Source organism: Camponotus vicinus, unplaced genomic scaffold, assembly GCF_025532165.1.
Source record: "Camponotus vicinus isolate PSW18456_S1 unplaced genomic scaffold, iyCamVici1.0 SCAF_13, whole genome shotgun sequence".
NCBI lineage: Eukaryota > Metazoa > Arthropoda > Insecta > Hymenoptera > Formicidae > Camponotus > Camponotus vicinus.
Window position 1 is genome coordinate 2793045 of NW_028141949.1, and position 20850 is coordinate 2813894.

The window sequence follows — 20850 nt, forward strand, 5'->3', positions numbered from 1 at the left end:
ATTTCCGCATTTCGTCGACGAGCAAAGAACAAACAGGGGGAGCAGATATCTCCCCTTTGTGCGCGTCCTCTACGTGCGTATTTATTTATTCCGTGTCTCCTCGTGTTCGCGCGAAATAAAAGTACGAACAGTAATCCGTGCTGTCAGAAATTAGTTTCTCTTTGGAGGGAAGGATTCTATTTATCTTTGCCGCTATCGCGAATTACGTGAATATTGAAATATAGAAAGGAGGTACAACGCTTGCCTTCCCCTGTATCTTTAAAGATATTTTTTAATCCCGAAAAATTGCGATTTTTTTTGGCTGGAGGTAAAAAAGAAATTCCTAATCTAAAGTCGCGCGGATTAACGTCACGCGCTCCCTATCGATAACGCTGAGGGAGATGCCAATTAAGGCACCGTCGAAATTATCTTCGCCGGGAATTCGCGCCCTACTTGCTCCGAAACTATGCGACGCAAATTTATCAACGCAATGTGTCTCCCGCAAGAGCTTCTTTATTGCTTCGCCCGAGAACCCATCCACTCTGCTTCCCTCACCCATTCTCCCCCCCGCTTTTGTACGTGTATACGAACGTTTATACGTGCGACGGACCTCTTTGGGCATTACTCACGTTACGTTGCTATCTAGTTGCCTCCACCCACGCGCGCGTGGTTTCTCAATTATTCTCAAACAACCGTCGCGTTCTGTTCTAATACCCCCGGGGTTCTGGCGTTCCCCGGCTTGTATCCAGTGTATACATCGGTATATCGCACAAGGTGCACAACACGGCAAGTTATTATTGTTGTTCCGCGGCATTACGCTCGTCTCGCGACGAGCGTATTCCCATCGAAAAGTCGACGACCGGGAACGAGGAGGGAGATCTCTCCCCCTCGCCCTCGCCCTCGCCCTCGCCCTCTTGCTTCTGCTTGATTGTTTTCGCCGCTGCAGATATTTTGCGAAATACACACAACGAGCATCGAAACACTCGAGGGACGCGCTCTCCGCAAACGTCGGAAACGTACAGTTCGCGATGCTATCGCGGGGCCATAAACCCTTTCATCGTCGGTGATGCGGGAAGATATTCTTGACTCGCGTAGATGGCTTTTAATGAAACGGTAATGATAAATAATAGCTACTTAGTAATTAGAAAATTTCCGTGTGTTAAATGATTGAGGAGGAAATGTGAAACGTGCGTTTATTATTTAATATCGACGTTAATGAAACGACATTTCTCGCTGCGTCAATTTTAATTTTTCTACTTTTAATTCAACATTATCTCTCTGTTTGTTTCAGTACAGACACACTCTTACGCGACCACACGACAAATATAACACAGCGTATTGCGTTGGGACGCAGATAAATTGAATCGCTCTTTCTCTCTCACACTTTCATAGCTAATGGATCAACGTGAATCTCATAATGTTTCTCATTTTTCTTCCATCCATTCTAGCGAGACGAAAAATATGTCTGGGGATCTGTGCGTTGGAAGTTTGCCTTCAAAGACTCCTTTCAGACCTCGGCCATGGATCCGTTGTTGTAAACCGATCCGCGAAACTCGCCGGTCAAACTATTAACTCAACAATTTTGTCCATGTTTCTCCGGACTAACCGCTCTTGGTATCTCGGTGAAGGACGCTGGATAAGTTTCGTCCTCCGGGATGAGGATCCGTCTATTTATTTCTCGCGATTCCGACCTGCGATATACGTCAAACTCAAAAGAAGTCCACGAGAGGAACGTCCAGAGTGGAAGAAGGCGCGTTTGATCAGCGGAGAAGGCCGACCTTCAAGACGTCAAGGCGAACTCTACAACAAGTCTACGCACGTGTACACGCACACCATACCATTCACACTCACAGTCACCATGTTTTCTCTCTCTTTTTTTGTGCAGTTCCGCCCACCATAGCTCCCTTTAGCTTTAAGAAGGACCTGTCGGAAGGCCTGCGGGCCCAGGTGACCTGCATGGTCGAGAAGGGCGATCCGCCGTTCACGATCATCTGGTCGAAGGACGGCGAGCCGATTTCCACCCTCGGCACGGCGACCGCCGTAAACGATCCCCGACACCACTCGCAGACACCCCCTGGGCTGCGCGTAACCAACATTGACGGTCATTCCAGCGCCATAGTTATCGAGCGCGTCACCGCCGCTCATACCGGCAACTATACTTGTCTGGCGCGCAATTCGGTGGCCGAGGTCCTATGGACGGCCGAGTTGATCGTTCGTGGTAAAGTAAAGAGAGCTCTACCGCACTAGCTGTGCCGCACCGCGAAAAACGCACCGAGTCTGTGTGTTTTTCTTTTCTCTCTCTCGCACATCACTGTCTTGCACCTGGCAGCGCACTATTGTATTCGCGATGGTGTAGCGGCGGCGGGTGGACGAGTTCGGAGGGTGAAGATGATTGCGACCCGAATAGAGTCTCTCTAGTCTTTGCTTAGAGACGGAAAGATAATAAAAGACAAATGTACGTATATATGGTTCACATTAAAGCGTGATTTAAAATTTAAGATATTCTCATACAGATGTTTTTAACATAATTATATAGTTTAAAGTAAAGTTATGAATTTTCAAGAAAAATGTCAAGAGATAAAATGTTTATTTGATTTTAATTAATCTTAAAATAATATTATTAAAAATGTAAAAAATAAGGTTCTTATTTAAAAAATTTATCTTGATCTCATCTTGTTATTTTCACTCAAAGCAAGATCACTTTACGTTACTCTAATAACTCTTGCTCAAAGCATTTTTTCCAAACTTGCATTTTTTAAATATTTATCTATCAAAATAAGAAAAAATAATCTGCATGTTTTTCTGTACAATTCTCATTACGATAATATTTCTAACGTAAAAAGTTGCTTTATAAATTTTATTTTGCGGTATCCAAGCATAACTGTCATTTGTCAATCTTTAATCTGTGGAAGAGAGGATGCGCGATAAATTATTAATTATAAATTCACATAAATTATGATGATAGTGTGAAATTAAATTCCCCGATGATCAGGTCACGGGGGACCTTGCGATATTACAAATTCGCGATTTAAAACGCCGAGTCACCCTCCGATTCCACCCGCGGTCGCCGTATCGTCGTCACGTAAGCGCAGCCGCAGCCGCAGCAGCAGCAGCCACCGCAGCCGTCTGTCAAAAAGTAGCATGATGCGGGTCCCGAGTCACACTAGGGCTGCGCGCTCGGATTTTGCAGGAACGGGTATCCGGATATCGACGAAGAATATCGACTGCGTTCGCGCGCGCTCGAAATTTGAACGCCACGGGACTAGCTTTGTGTGGGTGGAAGTAATATCCGTCCCCTCGTGAATTATGACATATGTGCCGTTAAACGGGACCACCATACGCGTACATGTATTGTTAACGCTGATATTGATAGCAGAAATCTCCCGCAGATTCCTCTATCGATTGCGCTTTGCCAGTTATTTGCGACGTGATAAGTCCGCGATTGTGTAATTAAGATCGTAGAATGTCCCAAGAGGAAATGCGAGAGATGTAACAAGTGTCTGATTTTAAAGTTTAAATCATTCTTAAAAGACATGTTAAATCGATACTCGCGAGTATCCTCTTTTCCGCGATGTTGATTATTTTCAACGCTATGCACTACTTCATATCGATAAAAAAACTTGCATTTGATAATTCAAATATTAAATATATACTAGAGTTAATATCAAAGTAATTATATATAGTGCGTGCTTTATGATATTATAGAATAAATTACATTAATAATTATTATTTTTTAATTATCACTAAAATTTTATCAATGACATCTCATTTCCCGTTCAATTTTGCTCAGTATCTACCTTTTCTGCATATTCGTAATCGTAGAACTAGATATAAAGTTCTTTGATCAATATTTTCAGCATCTGACAGATCTAACTCGTGGGACATTCTAGATAGTATTATTTTATACAGTTCAGTATCGCGTTTGAAAGTTTTCAGAATTGGGGTTACATCACTGACACACGCGACTTTTTTCTCGTATAGATATATCAGTTATTCCTTGAGATAAGAGTTGAATTTTTCACAAAAGAATTGGAACTGAAATGACTTTTCTACGCGAAAAGTTTGTTCGTTAAAAAAAAACGGGAGAGAGTCGCGTGCGGAATTTTTCTGAAAACGCTAGCGAATATTCACGAGATACGCGAGAGGACAGTTCGCTATTCCGGATAAACGGCATTGTCCGGATAAACGCAGCTCTAGAGTCTTTTTCCGAGACGAAACGCGCGAAATGACGTAGCAGCAGCAGCAGCAGCAGCAGCAGCAGTCGCCCAGCCAGCAACCCGTCGCACCATCGCACTTGAGCACAGCATAATATAACGTTGTTTCACCCCCTCACGCGGTCTTTCACCGCACATATATCGTATTTTCTCTCTAGATATGTATCCAACACCTCGCGCACCGTGTTCCAACTCGCACCTCTCTCTACCCCCTTATCGCGATAATTAAGTACTGCGATCGCACACTCCCTCGCATTAATTTCGCGAGTGTCAAATGCAAACGCGGTACCCAACCCTTTGGTCGCTTACGAAAGAGCGTTGGCGAAAAATATAATATATCTTCCTTTCAATGTTTTTTTTTACGTCGAATAATAATTTTAAAAAAAGTCTTATTAATTTACGCCTCAAGCATATTGATTAACATGTTGGGAACCGCTAAATCATTGTGCTGAAAGAGAGGCACAATGAAATGTGTAAAAAAAAAAGATAATACAAATATATAAATAGAATTTCGACCGATATGAGATCCACGCGTTTATCATATTCAACACGATCGCAGTAACCTAGAATGAAAAATGTACTGCATGCGAGGGCCAATACGCAGGCACTCTTGACAAAATTCGATTTTGCGCACATATATATATATATATATAGCACCATATCGTCTTATGTGTAAGTCACAGCGAGTTAGACGAGCCAGCAGCAGCAGCAGCAACAGCAGCAATCTCGTAGTTCAATTTTAGAGCACCGAGTCACGTTCATTTCACCATAGCACATGCATATCTGCACTGACACGTTTTTCACAAGTTATTTTTCTCTTATTTGATCTTGGGCATCTCTAATCCCTTGGCACATACCGATCTCACCGATGCGACGCCCACTCCTCTTACCGTCTTCTTTCCTTTCTCTCCGCGTCAACGAAGATTCGCCATCTACCTATCCAACCCACCGAGACGAATCGGTCCCGTTTGATCCGCACGTTTGTCGAAAGAATTGGTTTCTGATGCGAAATCGTTAAAGCAATGAGGGGTAGGAGGGAATTGAGGGATGTTACATTTTTATTGGATCGAGATCGATTGCCATCAGTTTAGATATCAAAGTCAAAATATTCAAATTAACAAGAAGGCACGTTGATTGCTCTCCAAAGGAGAGACGGAAAAAGCTATTGAAAATGTAATTTTATGTTAAAAATACCTAGTATCTCTCTAGAATGTCGCTTTATCGACTAAAGTAAATTGTGATGATAGTTTTGCGCAAACATATATTTTTACTATCGTCATGATTTTTTACTGATTTTATTGTGCAACATCACGTACAGATTATCGTCTAAATTATCGAAATTGTCGAAACGGAAAATTACAAATTTTTCGCGTAACGCAATTCTCACGATATAATACCCTTCATCCTCTCAACCCTTCAATTATTAATTACAATCGGACGAATAATTTGCTTGCGAGCGCATAAATACGCGCTACATTATGTAAATGAGCTTGCATTTATATATATATAAATTTTAGTGCATAAACGTTCGGCTCAGATGGGACGCGTATTTCGTACACTTTGTATGTGTATTTGTACGCAATAATTGATCGTGCACATTCATATACGCTCTATTGGATTTACACAGCATCGATTTATCGTATCACTTGTATCGCTCTGTTCTCTGTGGTTATCGCGGTGTTAATCATCGATATTATTTTATGATTTGTTCTCGATGGAAAAATCTTTTATCCAGCGCGCACGTTTGGCACACGTTTTTTTCTCCCTTTCTATTTTCCGAACCTATCTTTCTCTCTGTTTCTCTTCCATCCGTTCTTTTTCCCGTCCCGATATGCGCAAGACAGAGAAAGAACGAAAAAGGGAGAGAAGGACAAAAGGAGGCAAATAGTGGACAATCCATAATTTTTATCAGCAAAAGTTTCATGCCGTTTATCCGCAATCCCAAGAGGACACTGCAGCTCTCTCTCTCTCTTTCTCTCTCTCTTATGCGCATTTTCAAATCCTATTTCTCTTTACTTTCGTGGCAGCTAAAGTAGGAAGTTACAGTAGGCCAATCCTCTCCCCAGGAACTTTTCGCTCTTGCCTCGGCACAATAAGCTTAAAGCAAAGAAATGTCGCGCGACGATATCCGGAAGTCTCCATTCTCGGCAAATTCTATATCTTAGCAAATTGCGATATAGCATCGCGATTGAGAGTCTAACGGTCGTTCCATATAATTAGTTTTTCTTTCAAATTAATTGCTTTATATGTTTGGGTGTATGTATGTGTGCGTACAAGATGAGTTATCAGATTTTTCTGTCATCTCGAATAAATCCTAAGATGTTTTATAGAAAAGGTTTGGGAAAATGTTTTCAGATAAAGTTTGATCAACACAGTTTTGTTTCAGATGGAGACGCTTGGAAGATTTCAAAATTATTTTTGTATTCTCTAAACTAAATCGATATGTTTTCTCTTACATAAGTCGATCCTTCTTAATATTTTACATACAAAAACATTAATGCAGAATCATAAAAAATACTTAAGTGGAATAATGAATTCTTCACAAAATATTATCTTTTGACATAAAATATTTTAAAATAATTAAATATCTTACATAAATTTTATTGATTTTTTGATAATTCTTAATAATTTTATATATAACACAAAAAAATGAAGAGAATCAATTTATGTAAGAAAAAAACATATGATTTTATTTAAAAAAAACAAATATGATTTTGAAATCCCGGAAAGGAAATCTCCTTACGCTTCTATTTGAAGTAAAACTGTATTGATCACAGAATATTCTTCTCGAAGTAGAGAATCTTTATCCTGAAACATTATTCGATAAAGCACATTTTAATATTTAATATTTATTAGAAGTGATAAGATTTCATTCTGCATATATACAATTTTTAATACTTAAACGAAATTTACTCAGAGAATAATTAATTTTTCCTCAGCGAAAATATCATTGGAGACAACTTTAACATTCTTAATAATATAATCACTTAACAGAGAGGAGAGAAGAATAAAATTCTTTTTAATCCAAAATTTATCTGAAATTAAATGAAGGAATTCGATTTCGGCGAGCAAACGCAAACAGCGCAATCGCGTAGAGGCGAACTTCCGGATCGCGTCGTTGCAGTAGCCGCCGGCTATCAAGGGGAATATCTACAGTACTATCGATTAATGATCGCGCATTATGGATCAGTACCGCCACGCTGGGTGGTGGAGCCGCAGGACGCCCGCGCGTCGGAGGGGATGCCTCGATTGAGCATGCATTGCCACGCCGAAGGGTTCCCGCCACCAACAGTCACATGGCGGCGCAGTAGCGGCAGAAAACCGGGCGATTATCACGACATAACCAGCCATGAACACAAGCAGGACCTGAGTATACACTCGAACGGCTCGCTGGTGTTTGGTCGAGTGCAGGAGGATCACGAGGGCTTTTACCTGTGCGAGGCTGTGAACGGCATCGGGGCCGGGCTCAGTAAGGTCGTTTACCTCACCGTCAATGGTAGGTTTGATTTTATATAAGTAGTTTCTAGATTCCCTAAGCGCGAAATCTCATTTTTTCACTACAATAGAAGGAGTACAAAAGATACAGTTATTCGATGGTCTCCCTTTTAACGCTGTATAATATCCTTTTTATGGTCTAGTAATTGTCAGAAGAAGATTTGATAATGTGAAATGTCATTTTTTGCAATTTTTTTTTACATTTTTTACAGCATTATATCACATTTTCCAGTTGGCATTTGCAGTTGCGAAGAATCGCGGCTTCAATACGCTAACTAAAGCTTTGCGGGACAAAAAAGTATGCCTCTTTTTTTCAAAAATTCTTTTCAGAAGGATTAGTTTCTCCTCTACTAATTGGCAATTAACCTTAATTGGATCTGAAAGATACTCCACGCATTATCAACAGCGTGACGATTGATCCATGCAGTCAATTAGAGCTTTATCCTTCTGAGGCAATAGGGAAATATTTTCTCACGAAATAATCAAATTGCCCGAACACTCACTCTGCAGAACACAGAACTCTCTTGGTTTTCAGAACAAACATTAACGGTGGAAATCATTTAATAATACATGTTTTGGGTGAAAATCACTTAATGATACATTTTTTCAGGGATAATATGAAATTAAGATTTGTGTAAATTTTTTAAATCTCTCATTGTCTTTTAATCGCTCTTTTATCATTCTAAATTTTTAATTCTTATTTAAATTTTGACCGTATTAATTTATAATATAATTATTAAACAATTGTTGTAAAGACTTCTTGATAGAATCTTTCTCATAGAAGTGCTAATGAAAAACGACGGATTTAATCAAATCGACAAATAATTTAAAAAAAAGAAATGAAAATATCTATATAGATCTAATCTAAAAATATATATAGTGATTTAAAAAAAATATATTTTATAATATAATATTTATAAATATAATATAAATATATATACATAATATATTATATATATAAATAAGAAATTATGTGAATTATATAATAAAATAAATTATTTAGATTAGATCTATATAAATATTTACATTTTTATTTCTTTCTTTTAAATTATTCGTCGGTCTGACTAAATCTGTCATTTTCCACTAGCACTTTTAGAATTCGATTTCATTAAAATGTAAAATTTGTTCGATTATCCTGAAGCATTCTGAGATAACAAAATACGTTTCTACATCTATCGCATACACGCATTATTTTTTTATTGATCAGTTCCCGCGCATTTCGTGGAGAAGCATCGCAATCAGACCGCGAGACTAGGCTCAAACGCCTCGCTGCGCTGCGAGGCGAAAGGCGACCATCCTTTGAAGATAACTTGGAAGAAGGCCGGCTCCCAATTGGATCCGAAGCTTCCCGATTATCGTTACACCCTGAAGGAGGACAATACTACCGATGGGGTCGTTAGCGTTCTCGGCTTCATCAGTACCAGCCGCGAGGATAGCGGAAGGTACTTTTGTATCGCGTCCAACACTTATGGCCGCGATGAAACGACGATTCATCTTTATATCCAAGGTACGTATAAACGGCCGATAAATTCTGAATAAATGGAAAACGTGTGTCACAAAGAGAATCGTCGACGTCGAGTCGTAAAAGTGTAAGTTTGACACATGCGGAAAGAAATTTAATTAACAATAGTTGCACAGAGGGATGATGGGAATAACGATATTAAATAAATTGACATTATTGCGGTGATAATAATCGTTTGCATGCTGCGTTGGGCAGATTATCGCTCGCAGGGTATGAAATTATTGCAGAGCGTAGTATCACGATGATATCTTCGGGGCATCGGATATTTGTGCGTAACGCTATTCCGCTGGACGTAATTATCGTAATGTATACAGCCACTCGACAACGCGCGTCCATTTAATTTAATGTACGCTCGCACAAGTACACGCGCGGCGAGAGCATGCTACATGTTCTCCAAAATGAGAGATACGCTTCGAGCGAACGTATTGCGCCGGATAACCCAGTGAAATATGCATAATGTGGGACGCGACAATCGTACCATAACCGAAAATTATTCCATTGGACGCAATGCGAGCTGACGCTGTTCCGAAATTAGGCGAAAATTTCCAACTAATTACTGAAGTCTAATTTTGCGTTGTGAAATGTTTTAAATAGAGAATGCGGTGGAAATTGGATATGGCTAATATGATTTAAAATCGCAGATTAAATGCTGGAATTTTGCTGTATATCAAGTTTTTATTAATGTAAAACACACTGATTATTATGAAACATTCTTGGAAGATATTTGAAATATGTAAAAGAGAAACAAATTTGTCCGATGTATATTAATAATAAAAACGTGTATGAAAAAATATTTTTAATATTACGAAATTTAGCGTCAACGTAAAAAAGGACCATAAAATTATATCGATATTGAATATAGAGCCGCCAGACTTCCCACGGAATCTTCACGTGATCGAGAAAGGCAGTCGCCATATCAATCTGGGCTGGACGACCAGTCAAGACGGAAACAGTCCGATCACTCAATACATAATCGAGTATAAAACCGAGTCAGGTAAGTGTATTCATTTCGTAATCGATTTGAATAAAAAGATCTAGTAAAGTTTTTTAATTATACTAAGAAGTAATACCAATTAGTTGTGTAAAAATCGATAGATCAGTAAAGATTAAAAATAAGTTGATAAAAAAAATCTAATAAATGCAATTATTGAAATATTCCAAAAGCTTTAATTTTAAATTTTTGATGAAAGAAGTGACAGTAAAATACTCTTAGAACTTAATAACAATCTCTGACATATGAAAAGCGAAAAATTTTGATTGCGCAGAATTTAAGTAGCAGTTTTATCCGCGGTCGACGTTCTCGATCATTGATCCTCAAGCGAGAGATGAAACCCTCGCGAAATGATGACATATAATTTTGCAGAGGTATGGCACGACCACACGTTCCACACGACAGTGCCAGGTACACGTGCTCGCGGCCACGTGGGCGGCCTGCGCCCTGCTGTCACTTACCAATTCCGGATATACGCGGACAACGAACTGGGTCGGAGTCAAGCGAGTGACGTAGGTATCGTAGGCCAGGTCGGACATTTACATTTATTCAAATCCCATATCCGTCGACCCTCCCTCCGGTCGACTCTCCGCCTCGTTCTCGCTCATCCCGAGAATTAAAACAATTGGGACACCGGTGTGTGACCGAGTTCGATCGATATTCCCGCGCGGAAAAAGAACGGCCATCTCTCGCCCCGAAACGAATCCCTTTCTCCGTCCGTCACCCCTCGGACAGACCGCATCCGTTGACCTGGATTTAAATTGCGTCGCGTTGCTTCTTCAGGCATATCGATTCGCTTCTCCTTTTTTACGCGGGGAAGAATTCGCGCGATTAAAGAAACAAGTTGCGACACTCACGACACGATGCTTTGAAGCTGGATATCGGATGTAGCCGACCGAATTCGTTTTATATTCATCGATTGTCCGCGCGATGCTTCTTTCATGTGTGTTTTTTTACTGGGGTTTCTGAAGCGTTTAACGAAAATTGATAAGAAGAAACGAGTGCGGCGGTGAAAGTGACGAAGGTTAACAATGTCGCGGATGTGTCCGCGTTCCTTCAAAGAATTTTTTTGGTTTCTCTATAGATTTTAGAGACGACAACGGAGGGGGAGAAGCCCGGCGGACCGCCGCGAAATCTCAAAGTGGATCCCATCAGCTCGACCGAGTTCAACGTCACTTGGGATCCGCCCGATCATGATTTATGGAACGGCGAGATACTCGGTTATCATGTCGGCTACAAGGAACACAGGTAACGACCGAAAACGGCGCCGTTATTTTAACGACTGATAGGAGTTTGCGTTTCCTCACTAATACATACATAGATGTGCACATACATATAAACTGTCAGAACTGCAACTTCCTGGATCTCGTCCATGCAGCTGATATCGTAGAATTCACGCGCCATTAATAAACGAGCTATCTCGGGGTCAGTTATTTATTCGCCCAGGGCAATGCTGACAAATCCTCGAAAAACTTTTTTTTCACATTTTACGGGCTGCATTTTGATACGTTCGCTTTAACGCGCTGTATTCATTACAAACTAGTTATATAAATCGATCAAATTTTTCACTATTTAAACTTTCATTTTCATTGCTATATATTTTAAATTTTCTAGATTTATTAACTTAAAAATCCAAATAGTAGTAAACGTAAGTTTAAACAATGTATAAAAAATTGGATAATTTAATTATATTATTTTATTATATAATTTAATTATAATTAATTATAATTATAATTATACACAATTTATGTATATATAAATTTTTCTAATTTTCTTTAAAAAATGAGATCGCATTCAGTATCAAAAAAATTACGGAAAATGGTTTTCCTTTTTCTTTAAACTGTCTTGTAGACCATCTAAAGTAAACTTTATACAGTAAAATAAAATAAATAGAATTCTGTCTCAAATATTTATTGTGTCGCGCATTATAGATAATCTAAAATTAAAATAGATAATGAAATAAGCAGAATTATAGCCTGAAAAACATTATAGATATAGTGGATTTCAAAGATTACATCTCATAATTTTTTGCTTTCGTATATACGTGTAGATACATAAATCCATATAAGTTTTACATTTTTTTTTTCATTATAATCTAGTATCAAGTTGATCTCCAAAAGTTTGCCTAGAGTTTGTGGTTAAAACGAGACACTTGACGGTCTCCCAGCAAAACTAATTAATCACATCAGTCAGGTGTAACGAACACTTTCGCGAAATTCAGGTTGGGAGCGGAGCAATACACATACAAAACCGTGGAAAGACGGATCTCGACAGCGAGCGTCGCCCTAGGTTTAGCAAGAACATCCATGCCCGGACGACAGCATCACTTGACGAACTTGAAGAAGTTCACGCGTTACAGCGTGGTCGTTCAAGCGTTCAACGCCCTCGGTCCCGGTCCAATGACGCAGGAAGTTGTGGCGTCGACACTCGAAGATGGTAAGTGACTGTGAAAAATACGATCGATACTTATCTCTGTTAACCATTTGAAATATAAAACGGCAAAAAATGTCCCTCTTTAACCTACATAACATTAAATTAAATCATTGATGGTATTAAATTATTCATACATCGCAAGATTTAATTTTATTCTATACAGAATATCCTGAATTTAAGTATCAAAACTTTAGGATTGATAACTTCGAAAAAAGGCAAACTTGAAAAATTTGAAAGAGATCGTAAAAAACAAAAAAAAATTTATTTTTTTATTTATTTATTATTCTTATTTACTTGCACTTATTTGGTCACGTTGTCATTTTCTTAATGGAGGTATTGTTCAAAATGTTGGTCTCTAACAACTACAATGAATTTTCGATAAACTTAATTCACTAAATGTAAAATAATTAAAACTAGAATTATTTAGTTTTAATTATTCTACATTTAGTGAATTAGATTTATCGACAATTCGTTGTCAATCGATTCAAAAAAACACCTAAGAGACACTTATTTTTTTTACGACTTTTTTTAAAACAAAGTAAAAACGAACATATTTTTAAACGACTTTTTTTGTAGATATCGATCTCTTATATATTCTCGAAGTTTTAACATTTAAATTCGCAACACTCTACATAATGAGACGATCGAAATGCATTTTATCTCATCTTGCTCCATAGATTCCATCGCGAATTGAATGGTGATATATATTTCGAGCACGAACGTATTTGGATATAATCTATTCGCAAGTTCAGGCAAAAGAGTCTTTCGTCTAGACGTCCATTTTCGCGTCGCGAACATCTTCAAGAATTCATGAATAGAATAATATTCGCGCGAGCCTATCGCAAATTCCAGTCATGAATACCGACCTCGTGCAGCGCGGTCGCGCGACTTCCGGTATAAATAATAAATTCAGACGCGCGGCACCGCGCGCGCGCGAATAACTTCTTTAATCCTGTCCTCGTCGGATCCTTCCAAGGACTCGACGAAACTTCCAAGTGCACTCCGATATTTTCGATCCCCCTCTCCCCCTCCGCGGCTCCTCTTCTTCGACGATGGCATCGAGTCCCTTTAACTTTCCGTGCGAATACATTCTTGAAATATTCCATGCATACAGTCATGTTGCTCTCGAATATGCCGACCTTTTAAATGCGATACATTTTATGAGTTGTATCGTATTCATATTTCTTAGATTATTGAAATCGTCAAAATATTTCAAGAGTTTAGAGTCATAATTTTTACTCAAACTTATCTAAAAAACATACACGTGAAGTCTATCCTATCGTATATGTATAGTTATATATAGCTTATTATTTTAAATTGAGAAATATATAATAAAAGTATCCTTTTTAATAAAAGTACCTTTTTAATTTAAATTATTTAATTTAATTTAATTTAATTTTATTTTATTTTGTTTACTTAATTTTATTTTAAATAAATAAAATTAAATAATTCAAATTAAAATTTAAAAAATAATTTATTATTCTTTTAAGCCTCAAGTTATTAAGCAATTTATAAGTAAATTTAAGTCAATTAACACATTTGTATGATTTATGCCAAATTTTGATGATAGATTTTCCCAATGTGATCCGCGAGAAATTTTGTGGATATTTCATGAAACCTTGAATCTTTCCAGTTCCGAGTAGTCCTCCGCAAGACGTGCGTTGCACCGCACTCTCGTCGACGTCCCTGCAAGTTTCCTGGGACTCTCCGCCTGACTCTAGCCTGAACGGGATCTTGAAGGGTTACAAGGTCATGTGGGAGAGCACAGATGCGCTGGCAGAGTCGACCAAACCGGAGATGAAAATCACTAACGCTCTGACGGTAGTGATTCACGGACTTGAGAAGTACATGAACTACTCGGTCCAGGTCCTAGCGTCTACCAGGGCAGGCGACGGTGTCACCTCGTCGCCCTTATATTGCGTGACCGAGGAGGACCTGCCAGAAGCGCCGGCCAACATCAAAGCCGTTGCCAGCTCAGCCACGTCTGTTATTGTCTCGTGGCAGCCACCCATGAAGAGCAACGGCAATCTCACCGCGTACAACGTGCATATTCGAGGATTGGGGCCGGAAAGCAAATGGCACAGGAGGGCCCTGCCGCCGTATCAGACCAGCTATCAAGCCGAGGATCTGCACAAAAGGAGCCAGTACGAATTCACTGTCGCAGCGATCACGTCGGTGGGCGAGGGTGCGCAGACCTCGTCCGTCACAATCTCCCCCTCCAGCGAAGGTAAAAAAAATACGAAGAAATGGTCTCCTATTTTAATTGTGAAGTTAACGAATTTTAAGATCTCGTCAGGTCTCAATTAAAATCTTAAAATAACATTATCAATTGATAACATTTTATTTTGCAATTATAAATAAAACATTAACAATTGATATATTGAAAATAGATAATGTTTTATTTATAATTGCAAAATAAAATGTTAATATATTTATATAAGGATGATTGTACAAAAATGCGACAGCGATTGATATATCGAAAATATGCGACTCTTTGTCCCAGTCACGAAACTTGGAGTTGCAAAAGTTACCTTTCGGTACAAATTGAAGTAGTTGCAAAAGTTGCATCCATCGGATAAACATCCGTTTCCACAAGCTAAGTGAATTGTCTACAGCCGAGTAGAGTAACGAGATACCGAGTGTTTATGTTTGTTAATGAGAGACGCGCGCTTTTTATTTCCCCTCCAATCTCGAAAGTTTCTCGCAAAGCTCTTTTCCGAGTAACTTTAAATCTTCTCCGTCAGGAGAAATATTTTCTTGAATTTGCCCCGCGGTTGATACAAACCAACTTGGATGATCGCGTTTATCGTATTTATCTTCTCCTCAAGGACTAAGGTCTTCGCTCGATACTTTATTACAGTTCGTGCCGCCATATATTCATTCGGAACCGTGCTTGTCGTGCCGTGGAAGCAAGACGTGATGCTGCCTTGCGAAAGCGTTGGCAAGCCCGAACCCTCTATTATCTGGAAGCAATGGGGTCAGATAGTCAAGCCATCCGCTAGGGTGTCCCTTCATATCAATGGATCCTTGCAGATTGTTGATCTCCATAGAGAGGACAGCGGAAATTACACTTGCTTCGTGGAGAATCGCCACGGCTCCGATCAAATAACTCATCGTCTAACTGTGCAAGGTAAATGCTGGTATCAATTTCTCTAAAATAATTACACACACGATATTTTTATTATAATGGAAATATAATAAGAAAGAGAAGGGGAGAGAGAGAGATTTGTTTTTATGTAATTTGATAAATAAACTATTAAAAGAGTCAATAAATAAAGACCTTAGTCAAATGAAATGAAACTATTTATGAAAAAAAGGATTATAATAATAGCCGAGAAAAGTAAAAGCGTTTTAATTGATATAATATCTTGCAAAATACTATTATCACTTTCTTGTGTATTTTGCATTATCATCTCATGTTTGGGAAAGAAGAAAATATCTCAGAACTGCTCTTTCTCGAGAAACTTGTGACATACGATCGTAACGTGCCTATAAGGCACGACCCTTAAATCAATGTTGTCTCTTTCAGTTCCACCTGCGGTGCCATTATTGCACGCGACTAGTACCAGTAGCAATTCCATCAACGTGCAGTGGAAAAATGGCGACGATGGCGGTTCGCCGATCCGGGGATACATTTTGCACTACAAACGCGAGTCCGGCGAGTGGGAGGAATTCAAGGTATCGCACAAAGTGAGCAGCTTCGTCCTGTCGCGACTCTGGTGCGGCAACAATTATCAGATGTACCTGACGGCGTACAATCGCATCGGTATGGGCAGACCCAGCGAGATCGTCAAGGCGACCACGAAGGGCTCGAAGCCGGACGAATCGCCCGGTACCGGCGACAAGTTTATCACTGTTAACGTCTCTTGGATTACTCTGCATTTAAGCACGTGGAACGACGGTGGTTGTCCTATAACGTTCTTCGAGCTCGAGTACAGGAAGAGCGGCGAGAGTATCTGGACGCTGGTCTCGAATAATATAGAGGTATCCAGAAATGTATTTAGCTAAAGATTTAGCTCTCTCTGTATAAGAAAAATTATTTTTTTTCTCTCAAAGACATTTTGATTCTCTCTATATAATTATATTATGTTATTAAAATTTTAATTTTAATAATTTTTAATTTATTGATAAAAATATATAAAAAATCTATTTTTTATATATAATAATTTATTTTAATGTTAATAATTTAACAAACTTTAATAATAAATTTCTTTATTCGAAACAAATTCTTTGGTGACGAAACAAATTTTTTAATAACGTTTAAATATAATATTCTGTAACATTACGTTTACTATTGCTATTAATATTAAAGATCTAATTCTTTTAAAATACAACTACCATAAATTACACGTGAAAATTGTATGCATATCGTGCAGGTGCAAAAGACGTATACTTTGAGTGAACTGCAGCCGGGGATCACTTATGACATCCGCATAAGGGCTCACAACGACGCCGGCTCGTCGGTAGCCGAGTACAAGATAACGACATTGCAGCCGCATATTAGCACGACTATGTCCTCCATCGAGATCGATCATTACATTCCCCAGCACAACTACTCGGACCTGAAGCTTATTGTACCTCTGGTGTTAAGCTCGTTCGCGGTCATCGCTGCGGCCGGCGCTGTCTTTTACTGCTTCCGCAAACGTTAGAATCCAACGCATACATATGCAGACTTTAAAAAAAAGAACCGAAGTAACAAAAATGACAGCAGAATTTTTTTATTGAAAAAATCTTTTTCACAGAATACAGATAAATGTGAAAATACTTAAAATAACAAAAAATGTGAAAATACTTAAAATCACAAAAAATGGAGAAAGAATCTTTTTTCACGGATATTTTTGTTGCTAAAAAATTTTTTTCACAGGATACAGATAAATGTGAAAATACTTAAAATAATCTTGCAATCGATAATGTCATAAAATTCAGTTTCAAGATAGATCGTCTGAAGAATAGTGAATTATATTCTGATTAATTTTTAAAATAAATGACTGAATATATTCATCTCAGGTCCTTTTATGGGCGACATCGGGAGTCTACACGATGCTCAAACCGCGGCCGCCTTAGACAATAAACAGAACATGGAACAGCGTGAGCAATATTACGCGACCGTACGTAAACCGCTTCGTTCGCCGATACACGAGATGGCTACGTTAGAAAAAATACCAGGTAAGATAAACAGATAAGAGGTCGAGCTTCTCTTTCTTCGAAATCAATGAGCAGAGAATAGGTCTAAGAAAGATAGATGGTTATAGTAGAACTATCGATTAATCGCCGTCATGCTTGTAGAATATTCGGAAGATATCTACCCATACGCCACGTTCCAGCTGGAGGAGAACGTTCCCGCAGGAGGCGACAGTCGTTGCAATTCTGCCGCACCCCTTCAGACCTTCGTCTATCACGACCCTCGTCTCTCCACTGCCGATACCCTTCAGTTACGAGAGGTATCGTCCGCCGATCTTGTATCACCATTAGAATTACTCGTCTCCTCAACGCACGTTTTTACTTGATTATATCGTCTCTTTATTTTCGTATATCTCTGATTTTTATGCTAGAATTTAACTTCTCGACTCGCATATAATAATAGACCTGTTAAACTTCATTATATTCATATTATATTTATATTCAACCATGCTTTTTTAATATGCACAACAAGCTGCGATTCTGAAAATTTCTCAGCTTTTAAAATATATATAAATTAAATATATATAATTAAAAAAATTATATAAATAATAAATTAATTCGCAAGATTTTTAACACTAAACGTGCGGAGAGAGACGCGAGTTTACAAATCAACGCTTTTATCATTCACTCTCATATATTCCCAGCTTCGTTATACTCACGATAGTTGCATGCCGTATCCCAATCAGTGCACCGAAATCACCATATCCTCGCACCACGATGCAATCGACGACCCTCAGCGACCCGCCACTATGTGAATATTTAGGTCACTCGCACTCGCATGCTCGGTGCGAGAGTTCCTCGAGCGTCCCGCGCACGATCGATGCGACGTGTGTGACGTAATTATGCGAATTTTAATTCGCGCGCACGAATCCTTCTGTTTTTTTTTATTTTTTTTAATTATATTATAATTCGGAAATGCGAGAGTTTTCTCTCAGCGACGAAAAATCGCGAAGAGATTAGTAATAATTAGCGTAGTAATTTAACTCTCATTGCGAGTTTCACATCGTTGCGACTGCTGGTCCCATCTCGTTTCGTTTCGCAGCTGTCCTGAAACGATTCGCGAATCGAGAAAACGAGTCGCGGTATCGTTAGAGCGCAGACCACTGGACCTCTATCGAACGCTATTCGCCATTTACGCATCTCTATTCCGAGTTTCTCGCCGTACCTATCTGCTAGCTGTAGCACGAAACTCTCTCATGATTCATCGCATCGCTCCCGCGGTTCCTATGTGGAAAAGAAGTAGAATAGAGTTTCTGTAGAGACGATGACGAAAGTTCGTATTTAACATATTTCCCTCCATTATCATATATATTTAAGTAGAAAGCAGAATAAAAAATATATATTGAAAGAGATAGACAATTAATAAATCATCGTTATATATGTGGAGAAAAATTAATGATATAAAAAATATTTTATATTCATGTATTAAGAACAAAGGGAATGTGCTTTTTTACCTGATCTTAATTCAATAATTAATATCTCAGATTCTGTCAAAGGTCAATTACCAAAAAAATGATTTACTTTTATAAAATTAGGTATACATGCGATTTTTATACACATAGAGAGAATAGAGATTTACAAATATTTCGATTTGTTAAAAAATAAAATTTATTTTTTTACAACAGATTTTATATATTAATAAAACCTTTAATAAATTATATTAATAAAATATTTAATACATAATATAAATTTTATTTTTTTAATCCAAATATTTGTAAATCTACTTTTCCCATGTTTGTGTAAAAAAAATCGAATATATATATATATATATATATATATATATATATTTCATACATATATATGTATATATATTTCATTTCTGATTCTAAATTGTGCGAAAACTGTTATCACTCGAATCAGTGAATTCGCATTCGTTCTCGAGTTTTCCGCGACAAATTTCGCTCGCTTATCGAGCAGCAATCTCGATGGGTTAAATTATTAGTACTCGGTCAGATCAAACGTAACGAGGTCACAGGTTTCGACAACGGGCTTTGAAATCTGAACGAATCGCTTCTCGATCCCGATCGAGAGATCGCCGAGGGGGAAACGAGACCCGCTTATTGAACGCCGACATGCGCTATTTCATGGAAACCAATTCCGTCTGATTGCAGTCGGATTGCAACCGGTACACTAAGATGCGCGGAGGCCGTTCGTCCTCTGCGCCGTTGCACAAAGCGCACAAGGTCAGTCAGGGCAAGTCCGAGTCGGAGGAGTACGACACCCTGGGCTCGGACAGCGACACGGAAGTCGGGACCAGCAGCCGAACCGAGTCCTCCAATCACCTCGTCGATTCGCACCACTCGGCATCTGCGGCCGACTCGCGCGTCCACAGTATGCAATATTTTCACCTCTTTCTCTTTCTCTCTGTCTGTCTATCTCTGTCTTTTTTTTATCTTTTTCTGTCTCCTCAGGAGTGTAGCTGTAGAGTAGCAAAAGAAAGACAGCTTCTGAGTTCAGAAGTGGAGTCTCCGTTCTTTTTTTTCGACGCATCTTCTCTAGGGAATCGATCCTGCGCTGCGCGGATTTCATCTCCGAAAGGTCCCAAACTTCCGCTTCTGTTCTCCGAAACCCGTTGCTATTTCGGACCTAACTACTAGATATTTTGATTTCGTCGTTATCGCGAACACGCCAAAAATTTGAGGCATGCTGTTTGTTTTCCCGGCGAAATTTCGTTTGATATGTATGTACTAGCTTCCTTGGTTGCAGAATCTTGCTCGTTATTCGAAATCGGCTGTTATACTTGCTATGCAATATATTAGATGAGGGTGTCCATCGCGCGAAAGCACTGTGATGTTATCGTTCATTGCTTGATGAGTAAGAGAATGAAGCAAGGAAAACGTTTGCTTTGCAGACTTCCTGTACCATGGACCAGAATCTAGCACGTCTACAGAACCCTCACCGATTTTTGAGAGAAAATCGTTTCCTGGAAGGGGAAGACCCAAGTAAGCCTCTATCGCTAGTCGGTCCAATTCATTTCTTTCATCTTTCCCCTACGTATTTTTACGGGACATTTTGCATATAATCTATATTTCTTA

At 38.8% G+C, this 20850-nt stretch overlaps 1 protein-coding gene across 6 annotated transcripts in view; it reads left to right on the forward strand.

Annotated features, from left to right (window-relative positions):
* Nucleotides 1-20850, forward strand: part of LOC145964605 (cell adhesion molecule Dscam2) — a 216202-nt gene that overhangs the window by 192919 nt on the left and 2433 nt on the right. For 3 of the 6 annotated variants that reach the window (XM_083087568.1, XM_083087567.1, XM_083087565.1), the window contains exons 11-25: nucleotides 1865-2197; nucleotides 7384-7689; nucleotides 8896-9195; nucleotides 10073-10204; nucleotides 10574-10713; nucleotides 11286-11449; nucleotides 12423-12637; nucleotides 14268-14861; nucleotides 15495-15764; nucleotides 16164-16618; nucleotides 17011-17278; nucleotides 17642-17800; nucleotides 17921-18075; nucleotides 19927-20146; nucleotides 20667-20757. In XM_083087568.1, the coding sequence (XP_082943694.1) occupies nucleotides 1865-2197; nucleotides 7384-7689; nucleotides 8896-9195; nucleotides 10073-10204; nucleotides 10574-10713; nucleotides 11286-11449; nucleotides 12423-12637; nucleotides 14268-14861; nucleotides 15495-15764; nucleotides 16164-16618; nucleotides 17011-17278; nucleotides 17642-17800; nucleotides 17921-18075; nucleotides 19927-20146; nucleotides 20667-20757 (3802 nt within the window). The remainder of the gene's footprint in view (nucleotides 1-1864; nucleotides 2198-7383; nucleotides 7690-8895; nucleotides 9196-10072; nucleotides 10205-10573; nucleotides 10714-11285; nucleotides 11450-12422; nucleotides 12638-14267; nucleotides 14862-15494; nucleotides 15765-16163; nucleotides 16619-17010; nucleotides 17279-17641; nucleotides 17801-17920; nucleotides 18076-19926; nucleotides 20147-20666; nucleotides 20758-20850) is intronic. The other 3 variants (XM_083087569.1, XM_083087570.1, XM_083087571.1) reach the window with 3 other exon arrangements.